This window comes from Cygnus olor, chromosome 3, assembly GCF_009769625.2.
Source record: "Cygnus olor isolate bCygOlo1 chromosome 3, bCygOlo1.pri.v2, whole genome shotgun sequence".
Taxonomy (NCBI): domain Eukaryota; kingdom Metazoa; phylum Chordata; class Aves; order Anseriformes; family Anatidae; genus Cygnus; species Cygnus olor.
This window is the reverse complement of record NC_049171.1, coordinates 58,589,006-58,612,189: the sequence shown is the minus strand read 5'-3', so window position 1 is coordinate 58,612,189 and position 23,184 is coordinate 58,589,006. Positions and strand designations below refer to the sequence as shown.

At 39.2% G+C, this 23,184-nt stretch overlaps 1 protein-coding gene across 1 annotated transcript in view; it reads left to right on the top strand.

The window, feature by feature from the left end:
- Positions 1–14,148: 14,148 nt before the first annotated feature.
- Positions 14,149–23,184, top strand: part of SAMD3 (sterile alpha motif domain containing 3) — a 34,507-nt gene continuing 25,471 nt past the window's right edge. Inside the window, exons 1-3 of the mRNA XM_040551107.1 lie at positions 14,149–14,227; positions 14,991–15,177; positions 19,267–19,377. Of these exons, the coding sequence (XP_040407041.1) occupies positions 14,149–14,227; positions 14,991–15,177; positions 19,267–19,377 (377 nt within the window). The remainder of the gene's footprint in view (positions 14,228–14,990; positions 15,178–19,266; positions 19,378–23,184) is intronic.

The window sequence follows — 23,184 nt, the reverse complement described above, 5'->3', positions numbered from 1 at the left end:
AAGAATACTACCAACATTAGCTACACTACCAGCAGGAATAGTAAAGGGAAAAACAAACAAACAAACAAACAAACAAAACCAAAAAATAAAAAAAATAAAAACAGAGGTTCATAAACAATTTACAACTTTTCCAACTTAGGCATTTAGTTACTGAAATGGAAAAAACATCTTAAATACAAAGACTATCATCCTGCCAAATTTGAGATCAACTTTTAATGTCTACTTCTTCAGAAGTCCATTGCTAAATGGTAGCCTCAGCTGATTTTAACATAAAGACTGAGGATTGACACTGTATACATTCATTTTTTTCCAGGTATAGAACTATTGGTATAGGTTTGTGAAATGTTAAATATGCTATCCTTGGGTTGAAGGTCTGCCACAAATTTTGAGAAACTAGTAACTCAAAGCCATAAAAATCCAGGAGCATTGGGAAATCTGAGCAAGTAACAGCAAATTGTTTTGAGTGAACCTGATGTCTTAGAATGCATATAAATAAATAAATGAATAATGGCAACCCATTGAGATTACAGCAAAAACAGCTAATGCATAATTTTGCATGGAATTAGGAAAATGTCAGTCGTAGAAAGGATTACTGGCAAGTGTCCTGCATTCAAAGCTTTATCAAGTTGACAGATGGCTTAGTTAACATTTTCTTTTACCAGTCTACTGGACCAGTTCCCATGACCCACCAGTAGTATGTTATGAATAAATGTAACTAAAACTGTTGTTTCAGATATAGCTTTAGCTGTAACTACTGACTGTAGAGCTAATCTCCATTCTTTCAAGCAAAGGCTTATACTCCTTTTATTATAGGAGTATAACTTAAAAGGAATCTCTCATCTGTGAATATTTAATGCATCTGTATTTTAAAAGGTAGATTTTCTCTTCCTACTTACCCAGCAGGATAACTATCAGGGCAATGAACTCCTTGGATACACTTTATTCTACTGAAAGAATTGTTTTGCTCCAATGCAGATTATATTAGTATGGGATGAACTTTTCAAACAAAACTAAGGGTGAAAGTCTATTCGCACAGAAATTCTGCTATCAATATCCATGATTTCACACCAAGGTGAAGTGCTTCACTATCACTACAAGGTGTTACACATTTAACTCCTAGACAAAGTATTGTGGCATAAAATCCTTAGTTGAGATAAATATCCAGGTTTCCTATAGAGTGAATAAACCGTGTTGGGTATCAAATAATGGGATCCCCATAGTCTGTTATCCACAAGCTTAAAGCTAGCTTCGCAATGATTGCTTCTGGCTAAACTGGGATAGGTGATCAGAACATCGCCTCAAGCAGTATATCTGGCCCAATCTCTTTTATGGTAGAGGCTCCCCTTCTCCGTTCCGTTCCGTTCCGTTCCGTTCCCTTCCCTTCCCTTCCCTTCCCTTCCCTTCCCTTCCCTTCCCTTCCCTTCCCTTCCCTTCCCTTCCCTTCCCTTCCCTTCCCTTCCCTTCCCTTCCCTTCCCTTCCCTTCCCTTCCCTTCCCTTCCCTTCCCTTCCCTTCCCTTCCCTTCCCTTCCCCATGGTGCATGAGGCGTGACCATAGGGATTTCCTAAACAGAGAGCTGTAGACATAGTCTTATCTGTGCCATGGAGACTGCATGGTATTGCTTCAGTGTCGCCAAGCTTGAATCCAGATTCTCAGCTGTAATAAAATATAGCACATAAATATAATATTGTATTGAGTAAGAAAGGTTTGTCTACACATAGTAGATGAGTTAGCATAACACTTACAGTCCTTTGCTTTCTTCTTTAACACAGGTTTATCTGAAACCTGGAAACCACAGCATTCAACAAGAGCTGAATATAAAGTATTTGTGCTAATTGACAGTGACATTAACATGGAAAATTTCACTGCAGCAATTACACATTCTATTTTAAACAATATTTGTAAAGTAAAGGGTGATTTTCTGCCAGGAGAAAATCCAGCAGGTAGGTACAGGAAGCTAGTTTATTTTCTTGTGCAGAAATCTGTGGTGCCCAGCCGTTTGTTATCGCTGTCACTTTCAAAAGATATAAGGATGGCTTTCAACCATATAATACCAGAACCAGATAAAACAGCTAACAGGAATACACTATCTATAAAAACAGCAATAAAAAACCTGTTTTGTTACCACCTGCTTATGTTGAATATAGCTGTTAGCTCCAACAGTTTTCTATGATACTTTTTATTGGTTGAAATTCTATAAAATTTGATCACTGCTTGGTCGAAGCTAACAATACATTTAAGACATGCTTGGCACAAATGAACACTTTAACATTCTTGGCTATACCACAATTATTTTTAAAAGTTCTGTTCTGCATTGTTTGTGTAGTTTTAAAATATTTGAAGCTGTTCTAGTTTCTATTGTCCCCAGCCAGCAGCATTTTGTTTGTGCTATTTCAGCCCACATACCAAGTAAAATTTCATATTTCCACTCACCCAAAACTCTCTTTGAATTCAGTTCTTTTACTTTATCCTTCCAAATAGTGTATGATAGCCAATTATTTCCAAAAACTCTTATTGTAAATATGTTTGTGTAACAATATTACATATACAAGCATGGGCAGCTGGATGGATTTTCAGGGGTCTCTTTTCTGAAATTTGTTGTCTGTACAGAAAAGAATACTGAGTTTGTTGTGAAACCAGTTCTTAAACTAAACCAGTTTATAGCTTAGTATTTTAAAGAATTAGCTGAAGAATTAGCAGTGGCTTGCATTCAGAATTCACCACTCTATCAGGGACATACATTACAGAAAACTGATGAAAAGCTGTTAATCTCTTTGGAGTAGTTTGATGTAATTCCTTAATGTCAAGAGATCCTGAGAGTCAAAGTCTGGAATGCAGCTAATTATTTCCTCTCAGTAAAACTGGATTTGCACAGCTTTGCAAAACATAATTGAAAATATACCTCATATCTGCTAGCATTTATAAAAATTATAGAATAAATGTGATAGAAATATTGCTGTATAGTAGCATTTGAAACTTCATTTAGCAATCAATCACTGTGCTATCCTTTGATTGCCTTAATTACACTTCTTAATTACCTAAGTAGTAAGTCAGCATTGATTATTTTAAGCCCTTTAAGATATAGCTGAGTTTTAGTTATTTCATAAAATTTTAGATTGTACGGATACGTTCAAACATCTAATCTCAACATATGTATGTCAGTGGCAAGTAAGAACACGCACATCCTTTAGCTGACATAGGAAAAGTCAATGCAAAAGACGAAGCAATCCTAATGTTGCTACATTTTCCATGCACAAACAAGAAGCCACAAATAATTGCTACAACCTGTCTGGAGATGGCTTGTGCAGCTGTGCTTTCCCCACCACCTCCCTGCTCAGTGCAAGCCAGAAGGATGATGGCATTGCTGAACTCTCCCAACATTCACCCAGGACCCCAGAGCACAGGCTGGAGGGCAAACCATGGCATAAGTGGGCCGCATTGAATGAAGAGCAGCCCACATCCATTTCCTACAGAGAAGGAAATGTTCCCTTTTGTACAGCCACAGAGAACCTGTTCCATGAACCTGTTCCCTAGATACAGCCTTACAGTGGCTGGACAGGCACAGGGCTATGACGGGGCATCTGAGCTCCAGCACCCCATGCTGTGGCAGGAGGACTCAAAATTTTGTGGATGTTGTTAAAAGATACTAAACTTCCAACTACATTTAGGCAAGAAGACATGGAAAAAGAAACATCTGTCTGCACTTACAAGGAATACAAGATTTGCAAGTGTAATGTGAGAAATTCCAAATACAGGCAGACTTAAGGAGTTCAGGTTGCCTAGTAATGTTGATTTCCACCTCCTCCCCTCACCTATTGTTAAGGACTATCTCATCCACATCAAAATGGTAATGAAACTTCTGTGTACACCTTTAGCATATCAGTAGAGAGTCCAACAGTTTAGGTTAAACTAACAAAGAGGATTTAAGCCCTGATTTCTGTTTAAGTAGCCAAGGGACATGAACACATTGTCTTCCATTGACTGTCCTAGACTGGAAAGCAATGAGCTCCCAAGCTGCAGTAAAATACAGCTGAAGCATTGAATTCCACTAATACTGCAAATATGTAAATGTAGCCCCAACAACTCACTTCAGGCCTAAAGACCGAATGTGTTCTGATGAATGTGATCTGATGAACACTCTGTTTTCAGAAGACTAAGCCTGAGCAAACAGCAGCAGCAACTGTCACCCTCAGAACAGTAGGGACACCCTGGTACCAGCCATTGCCCAGGACTGCTGGAGCAGCCAGACGTCAATGTGACGAGACCAAATATCCAGAGGATTCCAGAAGAAGCAGGCTCTAGCCCTAAGGAAGGCCAGCTTTTCCTCATTCCACCCTTACCAATGTGATTTGTAACAATTGCTGAAAATACGGAGATTTGGGTGACTATATACATGATCAAGATTCACCCACTTGGCATGTAAAGCTTTGGTCAGTCATTATAAAACAGCTGTGGTGATTTAGGGTATCATGCCCACTGTGCCAATGATTACCTAAAGCATAACTAAACTGATACATGGGAGTACTGAAACAGCTCGGGTTTAACATCTTTCCTGCCAAGAAACAATAAGCAGCTGGAGGTAATGCTTCATATCAGGGCAGCTCCTTCCCAAATGACTGTATGTCTACATCCTTATTTAAATCCAGCAGTAGTTCAACAGATAGTTTAAGGCAACACTGCTATCAAAATGAAGAAGTCTTCCCACATGACCCCCTGCTAACTCACTGCCATCTTTGTGTCACCACCTCCCTTTGATCAGCACAGGTAATTTATGGGATTACAATGAACCTGACAGGGACCAGACCTGTCAGGTCTTCTTCAGCCTTCCTCTCATTTTTCACGTGTTTGTCTGCTGATGGGTCTCATAGGACCACAGAGCACTTGTGCTGGCAGGAGGGATGGGGACAGTGAGGGGTCTCATGAGGCAGCAGGGGGGACAGGGGTGGCACCTTTCAGTGGCAGTGGCTTGGTTCTCAACAACACCCCAATGCTTACATCAGCTGAGCAACTGAGCATCCAGAAGGGAGCCACCTGGCAAAGGGGCTGAAGTGGACTTGTTCTTTAATACAATGAGAAAAAGGGAAGAAGAAAATTATTTTTTAATCATTACATGTACACATAAAGTTTTGGACCAAAAAAAGTGCATCTTTGAAAGCTTTTTGGTTCTACACATGGTCTCCACATCACAGTGTCTCTCATAAACGCACAGTTTTCAGTATTCACCTGGGCTGTATTAGACAGCTAGTTTAATAACATCTTACACTATATCCCTGAATAGCAATATACCTAGTAACAAATATGGTGAAACATAGCAGTAACAAATCCCAGGCAGTTTACTTACTTACATAAAGTTAATACAGCATTTTTAATGAGATCTTGTGTGTTCTAGCAAATGTTTTTTCTGCTTTTTCATTCAAATAGGAAAAAAAGTAGCTTTTCTTAGCTACTTCTTTCACAGCTTTTCTTGAATTCAGATCACAAATGCTATGTTTTTATGGTATCCTTAAATACGTATTTGAGCCTGTATATCTACTTCTGTACTACTGTATCTATAAAGGCTTATTAATATGTCTTTCTGGCAATTTAATACACTGTCTCTGTGTGAGTAAGTTGTCTGTACTCTTTTGGTATGATCTCAAGGATAATGCAAATGGAAAAATGACTGGGAATATCAATGCAACATTATTGGAAAGAAAGAAGATTTCAAAATAGAATTGTCCTGGTTTCTGAAAGAGAAAGATGAAATACAGATGAACATGACAACATCTACCTTATGACAAAGATACCCTGTGCTTTTTGCTGGATAGAAAAGTGCCTGGGAAAGGGAGAAGAATGTTTTTATTCTGATTGTCTTTTTTTTCTTTTCTTTTTTTTTTTTAATTCCTTGTTTTGTTAAAACCAGACAATGTGTAAAAAAACTTTGTATAGAAAATAAAAAATAAAACAGGAGGTCTTGGTATATATTACTTCTTTGTGACTGCTGAGTCATTTGAACATGGCCATTTTAGAGATCAGAGTAAGCAGCCAACCAAATTTAGTACAAATTTAGTAAAAGCTTTTTCTCCATATGAACACCATGGTTGAAAAAAAAAAAAAAGTCTGCTTTGTAATCAATTGCACAGACATGAAGAGAAGAAATAAATGAATGTCAATCATTTTTAAGACTAGAAATGTGAAAGCTACTCATCTAAATATTGGTATGCCAGTATATCCGCTAACATTGCATTATTTCATATTTTATATTTTTGAGATCAAAGTTTTGTCTTTGTTTTTTTTTTTTTTTAATTTGGTCAGTGTTTATAACCAAATACTTGTAATGTGTGCTGCTGTTTGGGATATTCATTTGCTTAAAATTATTAGCATTTTAACAGTAAAATGATGTTATGACATTAACACTCTACTTAAGACACATTCAGAAGAATTTCACACCTCTTTTGGTGTTGTATTGCTTCAGTCTGACTGTCTGCAATGCAAACAAGACCTACACTCAGAAAGGAATTATTTATAAAATGCGTAGGTTTAAGAGGCACAGAATGAGTGAAACAAAGCTAAATCACTGAACCCTTACTTTTTCCCACATATGTTGTAAATGCCTGAGACTGAATCACAAAGCTGATTTCCTTTAGCTGTTTTGAAAAACCGGTTTAACTTCATTAGTTCACCCTACAAGTATAACATGAAAGCTTGGGGCTGTTCTGAAGGCACTGCTTCTACCAAGCCCCAGCCTGGAGTCTGGCATTGACTTTCCCATGAGATTCCCACCTCAGGAACCTCTGCTGGCGAAGGCTTGTGAGGTGGGCTCAGGCCTTTCCTGACACCCTCTCCCCCACCCATTCGTTAAGGCCTGACAGCCTGAAGGTGTAAGGCATATTCCCAAATCCCAGTTCTGCCTAGTCTGAAGTGGGAATTTGAAAATCCGTATTCTATGTGCTAACTAAGGGGCCTCCGGGCAACCCAAAGTGAATCTCTCAAACTCAGGAGCTCCACCTTACATAAATAATTCAGGGATCCTGAACAGTGTGGATTGCAGCTATTAACTGGAGTGTTGGCTAACTAACTGACAGCTAGTCTAACCACACAATTTCAGTATATCCTTAGAGTGGGAAAGTTAAACCAATGACACTGGAAAAAAATGTACATGTATAGATCCTTATGTATGATATTTTGTTTTGTTTTTGTTTTTGAGGCATCATAAATTATCTGTAGCTGAAAAAGTGACAACAATCAGGATGAAACAGTCCTCTGAAGAAGCCTTGTGAATTCTTTTACTTATATTCTGGTTACACTGCCATAACCAAAGCAGAAATATGAGATTACAGATGTTCTAACTTCCCAGCTCCCTCTTTCCACCTTGCAGACAGAGATGATTGATTATCTTCCCATTGGTGGTTTCAGCTAAAGTTCTCGTATCAGATGCGGAGTGTTTACATGGCTTCTTCATCTGGATGTGATGAAACAATAACACACAAGCAGTGGGCAGTAATGACTAGTCTGGTCAGGTAATACTGTTAACTGTAAGGGCTACTGCCCAAAGAAGTGAGCTGCATATGCCCTAAACATCAACTAAACAAGCAAATGTAATACGTTCCTTAGTACTTTAGAATGCTCTGTACAAAAAGATTTTGTGCCAACAAGTGTCAAATTAGTTAATCTGCTGTTTCTGCTGTGCAAAATAGGCCTGTGAGACAGCCTGTTTTATTTTTACCATCTAGCGCAATCATACCCAACTCACCTGGCTTAATATGCCAGCACTATTCCTTGACACAGTCTATGACTGAATGAATCAGTCATTAGGAATTAATAGTATAAAACAACAACAACAAAAAAGTGCATCATGAAATGTGTTGAAACCCAGTTATTCATCATTGTCTCCATGTTCGTATGTAGGTAAACTGGAGGAGGAGTGCTGTCAGCAGTTAGTAATCATGCAATACAGCAATCCTCAATTATACTAAAATAGCAAACCAGAGGTACCAGGAGGCGATGTGCATGGCTCAGTGCTGCGACTCTGCTCTCAGACTCATCGACTCCTAAAAGAACTCAGTAAAACAGGTGCAGAAGGCAGCTTACAGGGGGTCTTAAAACCTTTTTGGCTCCTTGCCAGCCTCCTATGTGTGGTGAGGAGAGACAGACAGCTGCCTCCCCTGTGTCCAATTAAACCAAAGAGTGTAGCAATATGCAGTTTTTCCATGTATGTAGTGGTCACCTGTAAGGGACCTCTGGACAGATTGTCACTGACCAGCCTATTCTGTGGTGTGTAGTCACCTGTCTTTACTGCTGTTTGTTCAGCTTCAGGGGTCTCTTGCATGTCTTAACAATGACTTTCACTCCTCTACCTTCTGATTCATTCAACTGATCAAATGCCAGGAGAACTCAAAAACTTTGTTAGGGTTCATTTTCTTTGCTGCCTGGTAAACATCTCTGGATGTATCTAGTAGCTCTTTTTAAAATTAGTTGGCTATCTCAGAAATGTGGCCATTCCAGATGACTAGGGGAGACCCTTCTCAGTGAAACATCAAATCCTGAATTTGGACATGACGGAAATACTGTGTGATAAAATCTTGCATTGATGTAAGACTTGTTCAGAAGAGATGTGCAACTGCTTTTTGCAAGTAAGGAGTTTTGAGGGATGAATCCTACATATTTTTTTCTACTTAAAAAATGTATGTCTGCTGTATTGGTGCATTGCTTCACTGTTTAAACATAGCTGAAAAATCTCACTCTGACTGGAGGGTGTAACAGAATAAGAACAAGTAAAACACGTGAACAAAGTTCAAGTGGTATGCTTTATAATATCTCGTCTGTATCAAATGCAAAAGTGCTGTGCAGATTGCTGGGAAACCACGTGTACCTCATCCCCATGGGAGTCCCAGCTCATGTCATGGTTCAACTGCTCAGACTCCATAAGGATATACATCATTTTCTGGATGTGATTGTGACCAACCAAACCCCTGGGGGCAAAACATGCCTCTCTGAATAACCTCCTGGCCTTGGTTTTAGATAACAGCTAGCAAGAGTGGAATGGGTCAGCTGGCACTGGAGGTGTTCCTCCCTCAGTTCATTACAGGAGAGTGAATTTGTCCCTGAGCTGGACCAGCACGGATCATTGGGAGAGTGAATGGGTCATTCAACCCAACGCAGAGTATAACAGATGAACAACTAGCAAAAGGATTTTGAGGAGAGCAAAAAGCTTGAGCTGGCCTCAGCCCATGTCTTCCTTCCCAGTGACAGGACAGAGACCAGCAGTGGGAATCACATTTGTACTCTGATCCTACTCTATGTGGCAATCGTTATATTGTGCTCACAAAGTGATTTCACTACACTGCTATATCACTTTTCTAAATCACAATCCTGCGTGACAACAAATATATCCCAATAAATAAATCTGACCTTAAACATGATGCCCTCCTCTCCTGGAATATAATATGGAGCCTGGTCAGAGAGCATTGCCCTTGGACAGCTACTGCACTGCCGAAAGGGATTTCTCTATCTACCCTTTAGGAACAGAAGAGAACAGCTTTGTCAAACATTAGCATCTTTGAGGGTCTGCCAGATGAAATACTGATAGCACTGCCAACCGTTTTTCATCAGAATAGTTCTGGTAGACATTACTTTCAGCTAACCTTAACCATTTTGTGGTAAGGTCACTGTGACTGACTGTCAGTTCAATTCTCTCAACTGGTTCATGATTCTAAATCGGGATAAAATAATGGGTTGGACTCCTTATTATGAGTATTCTATGTCTACTACTCACAGTTTGGGATGCAGGCCTAGTTTTACAGATCGATGCTCCATTAAGATAGAAACCTTCATTGTTGTAATGCACTGTTTGCCTATTCACCTTCTAGATGAATCCAGGGATACGTTTCCAAGCATTTATTTTCACCCAGCTGCCCAGGGAGTTGGTTAAAGGGACTGACCCATCCAAAATCTACCCATATAAAAATATGTCTATCTGCATGTTTTCACCTTAGCCTGTACTGCTGACTGAATGAGCACATGGACACCTGTGAAGAAAGGCCTGGATTATGACAGCTGTGGTTTAGGCTACTGTGGAATTGCACCGCAGGGCTCGGGTGTCAGAGATCTCTGCACTGGTCAGTGACAGGAGGTGCAGTCCTTTGCTAAGACACAGACAGTGACATGATCAAAATACTGGAGATCCTGGTGAGAAATTTGTAGTTCTATTCTGAGGAAAAAGAAAAGTTACAAAAATATATATATATTTTATTTAGTTTTCTGAAGCAGTTTCCATGTCATACTTAAGACATTCAGCCTGATTTTTCTTTCTTTTATATATGAGATTTCATTTTTGTGGTTCGTGGATTTTTAACCTTCACTTGATTTTACCCTGTTCTCCATATCTGGTAACCTTGTATTTCTAATTTGGCACGTTTTTTTAAAGTTGAATAAAAGGGATTTGATGTTGCAGTGGCTTAACTTCCAAAAGTTGTGGTCATAAAAACAATAAAATATTTTTCTTTTATAGCTAACTGGCTTATGCACTGTTTCCAACAACATCAAGGACAGGGTCTCATCTGTAAGAACGTTAAATCACCTTAAAACAAGCCAAATTAACTTCCTTTTATTGCTTTCAATTTGCCAGATAACTAGTACATCTCTAACAGAGAGAAGAACTTGGTAATTGGGTTGAATCTTGTTGCTGAAGTGTTACAACTCATTTTTCCAATAGCACTGTAGATAGTACAGATGAAATTAAAGTTTATATAGTAAAAACTTGAGTACTAGAAACTTAATATTTTATCAGAAGGAAATAGTTGCTTTTTTGCTGATATTCTTCAGAGCTAATTCCCGCAGGGAAGGGATTTGTCAGCTCAATGGACAGACAAGGCCAGTAGCCTTCATATTCCCCTTAACTCTGATCAAGGTTTCGAAGGGCTGCATGGCTTTTTCCCCTTTATCTAAATCTGAGTTATGGTTGTGCAAGTTTTCTTCCTAGATCTTCTCAAATAACTGCACTGTTAGTTGATAAAATTTTCTCTTGTGTCTGCTCTACATTTGTTTGTCTCCTGATCTTGCAGCTGCCTGTGCCTTACTCTACAGCAGCAATGAGATGAGAACTGAAATGTGCACTTCAAGATTTACCCCTCCCTCCCTTCACATTGTTTCATTCAGCCATTTCTGTGAACATTCAATGGGATGCTTTTGCTACCATCCACCAGATAAATGCCAGCAAGAAGTTGTTGGCATTTTCTTTTTTTAAGGAGAGTGACAGAGGTGTTCTACTAGAATATTTCTCTTCATATTATTGAAAGAGTTGGTGGATAACTGATGTTCTGTTAACAACTTTTTTATGATGACACAGCACTATATCCAGGATGACACATTCTGTCTTCTACAAAGTAGCTTGGATATTTTTAGTTATTTAAAAAATAGTTCGGGAGCAAGCTGAAGGAAATTATTCAGTCCCTGTAATGCATACAAAGATAAAAGTGAATTATGATACAATTCAAAAATGTACACGGGGAACACCTTAGTTGTATCTATGGTATGCAGTAATTCCTAATCTTCACACCTGCAATGTTGAGACCTGGGCCTGTACAAAATGTGCTGCATAGCTATGACATAGATGTGTACTTACCACATTCCTCACTGTTGTACTAAAATGTACTAAAACCTGAATTCTGACCTCACTGACAGCCATGTAGAGGTCTGTTAAAGGCAGTCTGTGGTGCCACAGATTCTTTCTTACAAGTGAATGTGTAAAGTAGATATAACTCACTTTTCTAGCCTAAAATGTTTTGACATAAATTCATTTGTTTAGAAGTGGCACTTCACAGTGTTCACAGTGCTCATTATACCTGCTATTGAAACAAGCTGCATGGTAAATGAGTGCACACACATTAAGGTACTTCTGCCAGCAGTGTGCTGGTCAGGAACCTCCTCTCTCTCTACCATTTAGACAATAAAAACCAAAACAGCAGACACCTATACCAGAGGTCTTCAGCTTTACTTTTCCTTAACTAGGGCTGGTTAAGTCCTAATAGTAGACGTTTGCTCTAGGTATTTGAAGAAGTGGCTCCCAGGGATTGGCTGTGTTTATTAACAAGTGAGGATCGCTCACACTTATCACTGCTCTGAATTTGACTTCAAGTCATGCTGTAAATTGCTAAAATGTCTTCAAAATGTTTCTATTCTTGTTTCTTGTTTTGTTCTGACTTGTACGAATTGACTGAAGGTAAACATTCTTGTGTTTTACAGGGAGCCCTTCACCAGATTGCCTTTTGATGTTACTGTAATAAGTAGAATTATTAATAAAGACAAATATCAGCTTTCATGCTCAGTTTTTCTGGTTCCCTCCATAATGCTTCTAGAAGACTGGTGTGTTCGTTTCCTTGCTCCTTTATCTAGCATATTTGCAATTAAGTGAAAGCACTTTTGAAAAGCATTTCAAAATATTTTTGTAGCGACAGTTAATATACGTCCTGTTTTGTAAAAGAGCCCCTGAACTACCATCGTTTTCCTCCCCCTAAAGTGTACCACCTCCATTTCCATGTGTAAATGGACATTTTGCTGTAGAGTTAGCCTCACAGTGATATATAAATGCATATTGTTTTGCATGGCTGTAGTTTGCTTGACACTTTTTGAAATGTTAGTTATATGCATGTCTGCTTTAGCATGACTGTTCCAGAATCCAAGTCTTCTACTACGATGAAGCAGTGACCTTCCCAACATTTTAATGTATCTCTCTACTTTTACAGTGCTTGGTTGAAAAGGCAAGTATCTTTCTGCTTTGCATTGGATTTTGTCTTTTTTTTTTTTTTCTCCTTACTTTTTGCAAGGAAGTAAAAAGTGTGACAGGAAGGTGTGATTTTTAATTTACACCCGAGTTCTCAACAAATAATGACTTTTCACACCCTGTTATTGCTGCTTAGCCTGGAGGAGGAGTTGTATGGCTACTGTTGTCATATCAAATTAAATCCACTCAAGTAATTCAGAAAGACATTCCTCTTAAACTTAACCCTTTTAAGTTGCTGAAGTGTACCAGCACAAACGCATAATCTGAGTGCATCTATTTTGGGGGATCTCTGCTGTCGAATGATGAAAACGGAAAGGATGGTTCTCAATTTATTTTTATTTTTTGGTAGTGCAGTGGAACAGGTCCTGATGAAGTTTGCGTGGGGAAAGCCTCATGTTGTCTTAGGAGCTGACAGAATGCTCAGGGTATGCACGTGGACACATTTTAACCAAGGATGTGCTTGGCCGACAATGCCAGACACTCGTGTTCTCATCTGAAAAACTTGCTTGAATAATTTTCTCTAATGCTGCAGAATGCAAGACACGGAGCATCAAGTGCTCCTTTATGTAGCAAATCTAAATCATGTCAATGAGAAAAGCAGTCTCAGAGAGTTTTCTGCTGCCAAGGAGTTGGTAGAGTAGGATGAACATTGTCCCCAGCAGTTCCCTCGGGAAGGAGCACGGGTAGGTGGTGGGTGCACACTGAGCAGCACCCCCAGCCCGACGAGGACAGTGCCCCCCTCCTCCCGTGCCGCCCCGTGGTGTCCCAGGGGGGCTGGGGCCTGAGGGTTGCCACCAGCAAATGCCAGGGGAGTAGCCTCCTCCCTTTCCCTCCCTTTCCCTCCCTTTCCCTGTGTTGCCAGCTTCCCAGCAGTGTTGCCCCTAATTGCCGGTAACTGGTGTTAAGTATTCGCTTCGCTACCTATCGGTGGTGCAGAGGGGGTTAACGTGCCTGGTGTGCTACCAACATATATGTGACAGACTCTTACCCGATGTATTTATTTTTTTCTCTCTGTAAAATGTCAACCACTTCCCGATGAGGGTGGTGGTGGTGGTGAATTTCACACCGTTTTTCCTCTCTGTGTGGAAAGCTGGGTGTTAATGGTGCTGGAGCAGGTCGTGTTTTATAAGGGATGAGGCTGCCTCTGAGAGCAGAGGGAAGGCAGGAAGAGGAGAGGAGGTGAAGAAAGAGGGATCCAAGGAAGCTGCCACTTGCAACAGGCATTAGTTGGATTATTCTCACACTTTATTAAGAACATGTAAATATAACAGTATTTGCGGAGTGCGGATTTTTTTTTCTACTTACAGTTGGAGTTTAGCTCAGAGTTCAGCGTAAAAATAAACCTCTCTTTTTGCTTCACAGTGAAATTTAGCACTGTGACACCTGAAGATGGAAAGTTGGTCGGTTGATCAAGTCTGCAACTGGCTCAGACAGAGGAATTTAGGAGAACTAGTTCCTAAATTTCGTGGTAAGCATTCTTGTTGTTTGTTTGTCTTTTATATGTTTTTAATTGGTATTGCCTACCTTGTTTTGGGAATGTGTATATGTATCTATCTACGTTTATGCTAACTTAAGACTTCAATAGGAATTTATTAGGGAGAGGACTGACATGTAACTGATAAATCAAAATAAGTGTGCAGGTTTATCATGAAGTCTCCAAGGAATGCTGGGGGTGAGATTAAGCCTGTATATAAATAGGTACGCCTTCCAGAAGCAAATCTGCTGGTGTAACAGGCTTAACAGGGCCTATTTTATACTGTGTACATCTTCTGAAATAATGCATCTGTAGCATCCAAATGTGTTATGTCCGAGTATATAAACACTCTGCAAGAGAGCATGAGGAATTGTTATATGAAGATGTTGTTTGCTGTGTACCTTAGAAAGCTTACTTTCCTTAATTAACAATAAGTGCTGTAGTCAAAGCAAGGCCTGATTTATGCATTGAAATAGTTCACTAATTCTGTGTAATACAGATGTAGCATTTCACTAATTCTGTGTAATACAGATGTAGCATTTTTGTACTGAAAGTGGCTGGCCAGTGACCAGAATTTCTGGCACTGGTAAGCACAGTAGCTAAAACTTCCTTCTTTTTAGCAGTTGAAGAAACACAAGAGCAACAGAAAGCCTTTGACCTATCTTCCATCATCATGTTTTTAGGCATAAATGATGTTACTGCAACTCTAAATTGTACCCCCCATAACTGCTATCTTCCTATCCCCTTCACTCTGCAGAAGAAGAAGTGAGTGGAGCAGCTCTTCTGGCTCTTAACGATCGCATGGTGCAGCAGCTGGTGAAGAAGATTGGACACCAGGCAGTGCTAATGGACCTGATTAATAAATACCAGCAACAAAAAAATGGACCAGAACCCCTTACATATTACTGTGAAACAGCTTCTCCAATGCTTCCAGCTATCAGTGGGTGAGTCTGTACATAATATCACATAAAACATGTCAGACTAAAGCTGTATTCTTCTCATAATCTTTTAAAACTAACATTTACTAGCTTTACAGCTATAAGTTGCACCTATTTCTTATACTCCAAATGATCTCTAACAACATGTTAAATGTAAAATATGGTTATAACTTGGAGTTTTTAAAGGGAACATCAAGATTCCTAATACCATCATTATTTTAAGCTGCCCTTCACTTCTAGTTCTAGGACCAAGTTTTAATTTGCATGAAGCATAATCAAACTTCTATTACTTTAGGAGAAATCTTCTGTATTTACAATATTAAGCTACTGAGGCCTTTACTTTTAAATGTTTGTAAGTCTTAGAGTAAAAACACAATTTAGCTAGAGATAATGTTTGTGTCATAGATGTATTTAAGTCTGAGCTCTCAAAGGAAACTGAATCTGATCCAGGTGTATGCATTTAACAATGCCAGCGTGTGCTACTCAAAAAAGAGCTAGAAAGATTTTTAGAAAATAAATTCCACAGAGATTATTTTCCCTGAGTATTTTCCAGATCTTGGCTGAATAACTTTTTTTGTTTTGTTTTGCTGTTTTTGTTTTGTTTTGTTTTCCTTTGGTGGGGGGGAAGGGGAGGGGGAGGGCAGGGAGGGAAGGAAGGAAGGAGTTGGGTTTACTCTGTGTTTTTTTTTTTTTTTCTTCTTCTTCATGTCTTGGCTGAGGAGGGACATCCTGAGTCCTGTCATTTCTTCCAATCCCAAGAGTCCTAAAAAATAGAGAAAGATTTGCAATGGCACAAAATGCTCTTCTTATGAGGGCACATTCCCTTCCCATATTTTGAAGGAAAGGGCTTGAGCACTAAGTCTGCACTGGCACATAGTAGTAGCCCAGTAGCAGTAGAGCATTCTCTGCAGCATTTGCTTTTCTTAAAGGGAGCCCAGGTTGCATAGACTCCACAGTACAAAGCAAAGTGTAGTAAATGGTGATGATTGGGTTACTTCCTACCAAACTGCATTCATGAGAAGAACTAAAATGCTCATATAGAAAAATGCTTTTGTCCTCCTGGAAGCGTTTATGAAACCTCCTGTTTAAATGGTCCTGTACTCTTGGAGGGAGTAGAACTAAGAAGCTGATGTCTCTGAATATATGATTTACCATAGGCTTGGTTCTTTGCACAATGTTTCTGCTTCACTTGATTCATAGGAAGCTCCTTCTCTGGAGGTAGAGCAGACATCTGCTGTGAAGAAGACTACTGCATGTAGGTCCTGTACCTCATCTGAAGTACAGGAGGTACTCAGGCTTTACAGCAGGGGATTACAGAAGACATGTTCTTATGCTTAAGGTAGTTTGAAAACAGTTTTGAATATTAAGATTTCATCCTTGAGTTCACCAGGGGTGTTTGGCTAGACTGCTTCTCAGGTGTCATTGCTCCCTGTGTGCTTGAAGTCCTACAGATCAGGTCTTGATGTCTCACAAAGAGCATTCTGTTGCAATATTGTGAGGGCACAGCTTTTCTGTGGGGTTCTGCAGACTTTGAAAAGAAAAAAAAAAAAGCTAGAAACTCCAAATGTTAGTGAATATAATTTACTTCAAAATTTTTCCCTACCTAGTCTTATTGTCTGAAAAACAAGACACTGGTATTCTTCTATTTACAGGGAAGTTGGGTAAATAAGCTACTGCTTCTGAAACACTTCCTGTGTCACAGCCAAGAATCACATAATACAACTCCTAAGCACGTTTCGGAAGTGCCTGTACTCACATATTTTTGGATGAGTTAATTTTTTTTAAAGATAATTAAAAGCTGTTTTGTATGTAGAGTGATGCTCCTGCAGTAAAAATAGCTTTTAGTTTTTTATTACTGTGCCTTAATACACAGGCAGCTATAAATGTCATTTGCTAACTCTGGAATGCTTATCTTAATGTTGTAGCTCTGTGGTGAACAGATGTGTCTGTCTGAACAAAGTCCTGTAAGAACTTCTTTTGACCTCATTCGGAGATTGATCACTTGAATAGTATGCATATATTACACACAATAGTGTGCTGGGGACAACTGCAAAAACTGAGCCTGAGATTTCACAGTTGCATGTTCCTAATCCTTCCCCTGTGGTGCCAGCGTCCAGGTGAAAACAAATCACCTTGTCTGTCCTGCAGTGGTGTTTCTCAATCAAGCCAGTTCCCAGAATTAACTCCCCCTGTGAGTGCTAGGACAGAGGAGGCAGTACTCAGCACGAGGGGGCAGGGGAGAGAGCAGCACCATAGCTGTCTTGTGAGTCAGTAAAACTGCTGTGGAGCTTCCAAGAGCTGTAAGCTTTATTTCCCTGTCACATTTCTCATGTGAATGCTACCCCAGTGTTTGATGGTACACTCCTGCCTGCCCACTTCTTCCTGTTGTCCTCAGCTTAGCTAACTCAATGAGTTTAGCTCACCTCTCTCTGCTAGGAACAAAACCCTTATTTATTGACTGGACTTAGAGTTTCAAGTATTATGGGTCAACACTTTCTGTTTAGAAGTAATGGACTTCTGAAGGAACACTGAGCATGACTTGTGTCTCCAGCAGTTTAGATTAGGACATGGAAATAGCATTTTGGTTTGTCACTTGTTATGTGCATATGAGGACCTCATGCATAGACATTACCAAGTAATTGTTAAGGTGCTTTCCGCTTCCAAGTTTGATTGTAGCTAGGAGCCGCATGTGGAAAGTACTGGATTTTTCTGGTTTTAACTAGATAGATGAAAAAACATGTGCGGTAGAGCTGTATTGATTCATGAAAAGGGAAAACTCCCCATATAAACCTACCAAACAGTAATGCTCCTTGCAGTAATAGCATTTCATGAGTGAGTGTAGCTGAGGCTGGAACAGTTTATTAGGGCATCTTTGGAGTTCAGAGCTTATGAAGAGATAAGGTACAGAAAGAACCTGCGTCATCCTCAAAGAGTTCCAGGTGTCATAACTTGTGGAAGATGTAGTTCTTTAATGCATGTTTACTTTTTCCCTAAGCCAGGTTCTAGCAAGTCTCAGAAAGGCTCCAGCGGTAGTGCTTGAAGTAGTGAAACTTGTGGTGATATCACCTTGGTGGCTTTGCTAAGAAAATTTTTATGCTGCTTTCTGAGAAGTGGTTCAGTTAGTGGCTGGAGAATAGCCTGTGAGTCTCTTGGTAGAGTGGATTGAATCTGTGATGTTGATTGACATATTGTTGTACAGTATGTGCCGATGTTAACGAATGCTTGTAATCATGTTCCCTGGTCCCCTGTAGCTTTAGCTATGATTGAGCAAAGCCTAATTGATTATAGTGGATAAATAAATAAATAAAAATCCAGGGAAGTATGGAGCCTCTAGCATCTGGCTAGCAAAGTCACCAAGTTCATCTACATCTCTCATCTTTAAGTCAAAAAACAGTTGATGATTGCTATGCATTCTTGACAGCATAATAGTAGCTCCTGTCCTACAGGGTAAAACTGCTGATGTTGACTTCTGAAAGCAAAAGGAGAAGAAAGAACAGGAAGGGGACAAGAGGGAGGGAGATGGATGCAAAGGTGAAATTAGAGAGCAGTGGTTTTGTGTAGGGATTTCTGGCATGTAGCAAAGTGGATATATGTAGTTTTTGGTGCAAGTGACTGACTGGAGTTCGAGCAAATAATCAGGAGACCCGGTAGTGTTCAGGGATCCGGTAGAATGGTCAGAGTAATGTAAAACTGACTCAAAGGTTATAGATGGGTTTAGCCCCAGGGGAAGGGAGAAGGGAGTGGGGGATGTTCAAAGTTCTAGCTGCTTAGAAACTGCTGTGCAATATTCACGCTCCATGCACACCAGCATGTTGTAGTGGTTAGTTATTCCCAGTTTTCTTATCGTGTAGGAATTGGAATACTGCTGGACAATATTTTTTTTATAGTTTTCCTTGTAAGAGTTGTTGGGTAATTGAACTGAGTTTGATTAAGAGACAATATCAGCACCATGTAAACTCCCGCTTTTTCAGTGTTATTTTTTCCTTTTCTATTTCTGCCACTGGTATTTTAGAACCCTGAAATATCATTTTTTTCCCATAAGCTGCACAAATCTTGACTGACTTATTATTTTTACTTATTTACTTTTTATTTCAGGGACACTGAAAGGCAGATATTAAGTACTTTTAGTCCTGTGGAGCGGAAACTGTATTTGTCCTCAACTGAAAATGAAGAAGGACTAATTGATCAAAGAGTGCTAAAGCAAAAGTAAGTTCATAATGCGTTTTCTAAATTTTACTTGTCTTTTGTAAATGACATAGTATTTGTCCTAAGTATTGGAAGTCAGGTTTGGGTTTAATCAGGTGTATTTAGAAAACAGCAGGATTTGAAGTGTACTACGAATCAACCAAATGAAATGGTCAGATGAGAGGTTATTTTTTGTTGTTGTTGTTCTCTGTATGACAGCACAATACAAATTGCTTTAGTTCTTAAAAATTCTTTTTCACAGATCTTTCGATAACATTCTGGCAAACTAATTACTAAGTGGAATATGGGTACGTACAAAATCATGTGCTTGATGCACCTTAAATACAGTGCTTAAGAAAGTAGGCATGCTGATTCCCTTTGTGTGCATATTTTCCTTGTGTGTCAAAATGAGCCTCCTTAAGATCTGGAGGCAAGATGAGGGGTCGCTTTTCTCTCTGAGCTAGGCAGCTAGTGTTGGAAGAGTCCTGTTTCTCTTCCAAGATAATCGTTCTCTTATCTTTATTACTCCCCCTATTATTCCCCACCTTGCTATCATTTCTCCCCCATACATGTGACTGATGGCCTCACTGTTCTGCGATAAGTGGAGATCTTCCTGTAGAATTGTCTATTTTGTCACTTAAAAAAAAGTTAATGATGAGACTTCTGGGAACAGAGAAGGTGGCATAGTGAACCACGTGGGACTTTATTTCAAAAGTTTGAACTATGACATTGGGAAGGACAAAACAACAAACTACAACAAAACACAACAATCCTGACACCATTGTTACCAGTGAAACAACCCCTTGGAATAAGCCATTAAATATTTTTGCGATGATGGTTTTTAGCCCTTACTTCTATAGGATACTTATTTTTAATTAATGGTGAGTAATTTGCCTTGTGCTGCATTCAGAGTTTTAAATGTGTGAATCAGCCTAACTTGGAATAGACTGGCTTTAGGAAATGTTCTCAGTACAAAGCTTTCAAAGGTCCATAATGGCCTGTTAAGGGAAAGGGATTGCAAAAGAACAATGCAAACTCACCTTGGGGCAAAGAAGTAGAAGAGGAGGAAAAGAAAGTCAGCTGTAAATGGAAGTGTCCCTTCTCCGTGAAGCAGTAGGTGCCCTGAAAATAAGTGGAGCTGTGATGATTTATAGTCTTGAAGACCCAAGCAAATTTTATGAGGGCTTCTCTTTAAAGGTCAGATGAGAAGCTGGCAAATGTCTTTTTCCAAAATAGCTCTTTTAACTAACTGATTTAGTCTGAAGATGGAATTGAGCATCCCTGGCATCCATTAACTACTGCACTAGGTTTATCCCTAGTTAAATACTATTTTTGGAGGTGAATGCTCTTGTTTAAATATGTCTATGACTTGACCCACTGATTAATGTGGAATTATAGAGTTATCCCTCCCTACCTGCCCAGTACTCCTTTACTGCATTTTTAGCTACTGATAGAAATTTTAATGCTGGCTATAAACAGGTTGTGAAGAGTTGAATAAGATATTTCTTTTAAAAATATGATTATGGGAACAGAAAATTGCTTTTACTATAAGGATATGTTCTTAGCCTAGGGTATGAAAGTAACCCCTGGTCTACTCTGCTAATATACATACTCAGCTGATTTTCTGCGCAGTTTCTCCCTTCCCCCCACTGCATACGCTCTGGTTTTATTCTAAGGATACATGAAATGTCATGGTAAAAAAGTGTTTCTTCCACATCAGATTAATGATGGCTTTTTTTGTGTGTGTTTTGGTATGTTAATCTGGTATTTGTTTTATCAGCTGCAGAGGAATTTTTTGTTGTTCATTGTTTTAAATTTATAATGTTTAAAGTCTGTGCAGTTCTGTTTTTTTTTTCCTTCTATCTTCTTCTCTAATCCTAATTAATGGGGAAAAGGAAGATATAGTAATACAGGGGGGAGGCTCTACAAATTAAATACTCTGGATTGTCTTCTTCAGAATGGGAAGGAGGGCACATAACCCTCTGTCAACAGCCAGGCTAGATTTGGAAGAGAAGCTAAGAGCAAGAACAACTTCCACTGCTCTTCAGTGGGTATTCCCACCTCACTTATTTATTTAGTGGCAAAACAGTTCATACAAGGACTTTTTGAGCCAGTTCTGGCAAGGGTTAGTTTAATTCAGTGACTTTGGTTTAAATGTTCAGTTCAAGGGACTGACCTTTGACCAAGGTTACATTTATAGCATCTGGTTCTTAGTTTCTCCAATCTTTCTTTCCTTTTTTTTTTTTTAAACTTAATTTTTTCTTTCTTTTTCCCATGCATCTACAGCTTTAGTAACTCATGTAGCTTCGCTTGAAATGAAATCATGCGTTCTTTGTTCTTTTACAAATTATTGCTGCTGATGAATTGGCTAAAATTTCTCAGTATTTTACTTGTGTAGGCAGTTGTTAAACTGTTATATATTCTTCTGCATTACTAAGTACTACAAAGACAGCAGAGCAGACTGTTTAAATGCAAAAATAAAGAGTAAGTGACTGCAGCAATTATTGTATAACTTTATTTTTCTTGCAGAACAACTTTTTGCTAACAGCTATAGAAGTGAAACTGGCAGTCTTTTTGTTGAGCCCCAAGAAGATTAATCTTGAAGCAGTGCATTTCTATGAAGACAACAATATAGCATACAGAGGGCAACTCAACAAATGTGTTTCCTCAATACCTGCTTTTTGCTATTGGAGTGCTAGCAGTCTCCTGGCAGCCCTATGTTTGTCTTGTTGCTAAGACAGAGGCTGTCATTGCTTGTAAATACCTGACACTGCTGTGAAAACCAGCATTTTATTGGTTGCTTTGTCCTCTCTGCCTTTCCTCAAGGTGCTTGTTTATCAAAGGACAAACGTAATGTATCACCTTTTTTTTCCCTTTTTCCAGAGGGACAGTACAGATGTTTGCCTTTGAGTGATGCTCCGGTACATGTTTATTTGTACATTTGTTCTTCCTATAAAGTTGTGCTCTGTAGCTGTAGTATAACAGACTTACTGTCTGAGACTTCAAGTCATTTGTTCAGAGCAGGTTTGTGTGCACAAGCAGAATAACTCTGTCCAGCCTTGACAGCCTTACACTTCTCATTTGCTGCAAGTTTAGAAGATATTTTTGGCGTTCAGTTAAATCTGGGCCTGCAAGTTGTCAATATACTAATAGGGACGTTCCCATTATATTGGTGCTGGTGTCCACATAAATTTGGGCTTATTCTATCTTGTCGCTCTTTATATATTTATTTTTAATTAAGTTTGGCTCCCATCTCCAAGATGACTGTCATCACTGGCCTGCCAGGTTGCAAGCCACCATTCGTTCACTTGCTTAGTGGAACTTGCTGCAAACCCTCTCCAGGTTGGGTGACTATCAGCATGTATCAGTGCAGTGTTTGAACTCATCCTCATCATGCCATGCTGGCAGGGACTGCGGGCAAGCAGAATGCTTCCCCATTACCCATGCAACAAGATTGTTGGTCTGTATTTCATGTGTTTTAAACATACACATATACAGCAATTGTCTTTAAAGAAAATCTGCTGAATTGTGCCCCTTTTATATTCCTTAAGAGTTTCTTTGCTTCAGTGCAGAAGCCTTATTGTTGAGGTCATCAGAATAATTTCTAGTAGATGTAACGACCGCTCTTCAGCTAGATCATATGAGTAATTGTGTTATTAACTTTCCTGTCTCAGTAAACATCCTTGCACGAGCTGTGTAAGCCTGTAATGGAGTCAGAGAAAGGTATAACTGTGTGAAACTGTGTTGTCACTTAGTGCAGGAAGGAAAGTGGTCATCTACAAAATCTGAACGATCAAAAGCTCGTTAACTAGTTGTGTCCTTACTGAG